Source organism: Cervus elaphus, chromosome 14 (genome assembly GCF_910594005.1).
Source record: "Cervus elaphus chromosome 14, mCerEla1.1, whole genome shotgun sequence".
Classification (NCBI taxonomy): domain Eukaryota; kingdom Metazoa; phylum Chordata; class Mammalia; order Artiodactyla; family Cervidae; genus Cervus; species Cervus elaphus.
In genome coordinates, this window is record NC_057828.1 from 52945836 (window position 1) to 52948530 (window position 2695).

A 2695-nucleotide genomic window follows, 5' to 3' on the forward strand; every position below is an offset into this window, starting at 1 on the left:
CGCGACTCGAGACCCCAGTCCGCCAAAGCCACGGAAAAGCCCTAAGAAAAGCCTGGCAGGGCGAGAAGTGGCAGGGCTCCGAAGGGCGCTCACACGGCAAGAGGCCAACAGGCACAGCGGCCTCGGCGCAGCTGGGCGCAGCCGGCCCCCGCCCCACTCGCGCGGCCGCCCCCTCTCCGAGATCCGATCTCCGGGTGGCTGTGGCCCAGCGAGGGTTAAGCGGGGCGGGACGTGGGGCGGCCCCGCCTCCGCCGCCGCGCCGGTCCGAGCGCGCACGGGGCGCGGGGGCGGGTCGGAGCGGGCGGCGGCGGAGGGCGCGGCGCGCCGGGCGAGCGCGGGGAGCGGCGGCGCGGCCCGCGTGACCCACCGCCCGCGCCCGCGAGCCCGCGCCCCGCCGCCGCCCGGCCCAGCCGCAGGATGCGCGCCCCGCCGCTGTTGCTGCTGCTGGCCGCCTGCGCCCCGCCGCCCTGTGCCACGGCCGCCCCGACGCCGCCGGGCTGGGAGCCGGCGGCCGACGCGCCCTGGTGTCCCTACAAGGTGCTGCCCGAGGGCCCCGAGGCGGGAGGCGGGCGCCTGTGCTTCCGCAGCCCCGCGCGCGGCTTCCGCTGCCAGGCGCCCGGCTGCGCGGCGCACGCCTCGGCCGGCCGCTCACTGCGCGCCAGCGTCCTGCGCAACCGCAGCGTGTTGCTGCAGTGGCGCCTGGGGCCGGCCGAGGCGCGCCGCGTGCGCGCCTTCGCTCTCAACTGCTCGTGGCGTGGCGCCTACACGCGCTTCCCATGCGAGCGCGTGCTGCTCGGCGCCTCTTGCCGCGACTACCTGCTGCCAGACGTGCACGACGGCGTGCGTTACCGCCTTTGCCTGCAGCCGCTGCCGCTGCGAGCCGAGCCGGCAGGCGCCCCGGAGCCCGCCGTACCCGCCGAGTGTGTGGAGTTCGCCGCCGAGCCTGCCGGCATGCGGGAGATCGTGGTGGCCATGACGGCGGTGGGTGGTTCTATCTGCGTTATGCTTGTGGTCATCTGCCTGCTCGTGGCCTACATCACCGAGAACCTCATGCACCCGGCCTTCGGGCGCCCGGGCCTACGCAGGCAGCCTTGAAGCGCGAGACGCCTGCCCGCCCGGGCTCTGCCTGCCCGACTAGGGCGCAGGAGGCCCGGAGCCCTCGGCCCGCTCTCCCCTCGTCGCTCCTGCTCCCTCTTTAGGACCTCCACACAGGGCCTTCTGGAGATGGATGGGGCACCGGCCCTTACCAGGGCCTGGAGTCACCGGACGACCTTCCCAGCCGAGCAGCTGACTCCCAGATTCCAGTTCGGGACTGGCCCTTGGGCCTGAGGAGAGGTGCCAGCCGTGTCCAGGGCTCTCCCTGCTCTCCAGAGGCCTTTGGCGGGGCCGTGAGACCACAGAGCCCTTTTTCAGAAGAGCCATCGGCAGCCCCTGGCCGTCACCCTGCGCCTCCAGCCCGTGCCGAGTTGGAAAAAGCCAGGCTGTCGTCATGGCTTGGTCACTGTGTATTTGACCAACTCAAGGGCCCTCGGAGCCTGTCCTCTCCCCGCCCCGCCCCAGTGGGTTTAGGTAGCTTCGTGCCTTAGTATCTCAGGCCCATTGCGGGAGCCAGCCACCCGTCCAGTACTGTCCGAAAGGATCTGCGGCCCCGATGCTGGCAGCTCGTGTGTGCTTCTGGCTAGAGCCCCCTGGGGACCCTCCCTTCAAGCTTTGCAGGAGTGATTGGCCTGGGGAAGCAGGGTACTGCCGCGTTTCCTCCTTTGAGCATCCTACAGGCTGGAAGCCACGGCTTAGCTCAGCAGGCGGCCCAGCGTTCAGCTGTTGTATCCAGGGTGAGTGTCCCTGACCTGGGGGGGAAGCTGGTGCTTTGCCTGGGCTGGGTTCCTTCCCTTTCCTTTTGCGTTTCTGGCGAGGACTTACCTTGGTGACTGGGGGCAGGTGGCTGGGAAGATGGGACTGGTCTGAAAAAACAGTGTTGTGTGCAGAGGGCACAGGACAGATGCCAACCTTGCCCGGCTGGACCTGCCACTGTGGTCTGGATCCCAAGCCTCAACCACAGCATGACGGACGGTATGGTCCACCCCCTCCTAGACCTGCAGGAGATGCTGCTGCCTGCCGGGCCCCTCCACCCTCTCACCACGGACTGAAGACCGGCCTCGCCCCTCTGTGGGCACCAACCACATGACAACGCCGGGCTCTGTGTGAGCCCCTGACTCTGGCCGTCCTGGACCTGGCACTTCTGGAGTCACTGTGGCTAACTCCTCCCCGCTCCCCCCAGCAGCCACCAGTGACCTCCACACCAGCAGCCTGGCTGGTGCCCCCGCAATGCCCACTCCCTACCTCTCTGTCCTTGCTCTGCCCATCCCTGGTGTGGCACTGGCCAGGTGTGAGCCTCGTGCCAGTGTCTAAATGCCCATCATTCTTAGACCAAAACCACTGTTTTGTGTACTTATTTGTGACAGGGGAGAGAAGGGGTAGGGGGAAGTTGAGCCCCTTTTCCTGGCTCCTCAGGCATCAGTCAGTCCAGTGGCTGGCCCTGGACCCTTTGCCAGGTCACCTGGGGTCCGCACAAGCCAGGGGCACAGGCATGCTGCCCTTGCAGTTTGTGGCAGAGGAACAGGCGGCGTGTCCCTGGCTGGCCTGTCCACCCGGGGAGCTGGGGAAAGCATCTTCTCCCGGCCTGCTCTGTTGGGTG

At 68.8% G+C, this 2695-nt stretch overlaps 1 protein-coding gene across 2 annotated transcripts; it reads left to right on the forward strand.

Annotated features, from left to right (window-relative positions):
- The first annotated feature begins 331 nt into the window (after window positions 1-331).
- FNDC10 (fibronectin type III domain containing 10) lies at window positions 332-2433 on the forward strand. 2 transcript variants are annotated; one of them, XM_043923328.1, is made up of 2 exons: window positions 332-1832; window positions 1986-2433. In XM_043923328.1, exon 1 carries the CDS (start codon window positions 418-420, stop codon window positions 1093-1095), a length of 678 nt encoding a protein of 225 aa, XP_043779263.1. In that variant the 5' UTR covers window positions 332-417; the 3' UTR covers window positions 1096-1832; window positions 1986-2433. The 2 variants fall into 2 exon arrangements, with proteins under 2 accessions (XP_043779263.1, XP_043779262.1); XM_043923327.1 differs by having other exon boundaries at window positions 2092-2433.
- The last annotated feature ends 262 nt before the right edge of the window (window positions 2434-2695 follow it).

Excerpts from the sequence above, each read along its gene's own strand:
- FNDC10 (XM_043923328.1), top strand. The coding sequence starts at position 418 with ATGCGCGCCCCGCCGCTGTTGCTGCTGCTGGCCGCCTGCGCCCCGCCG.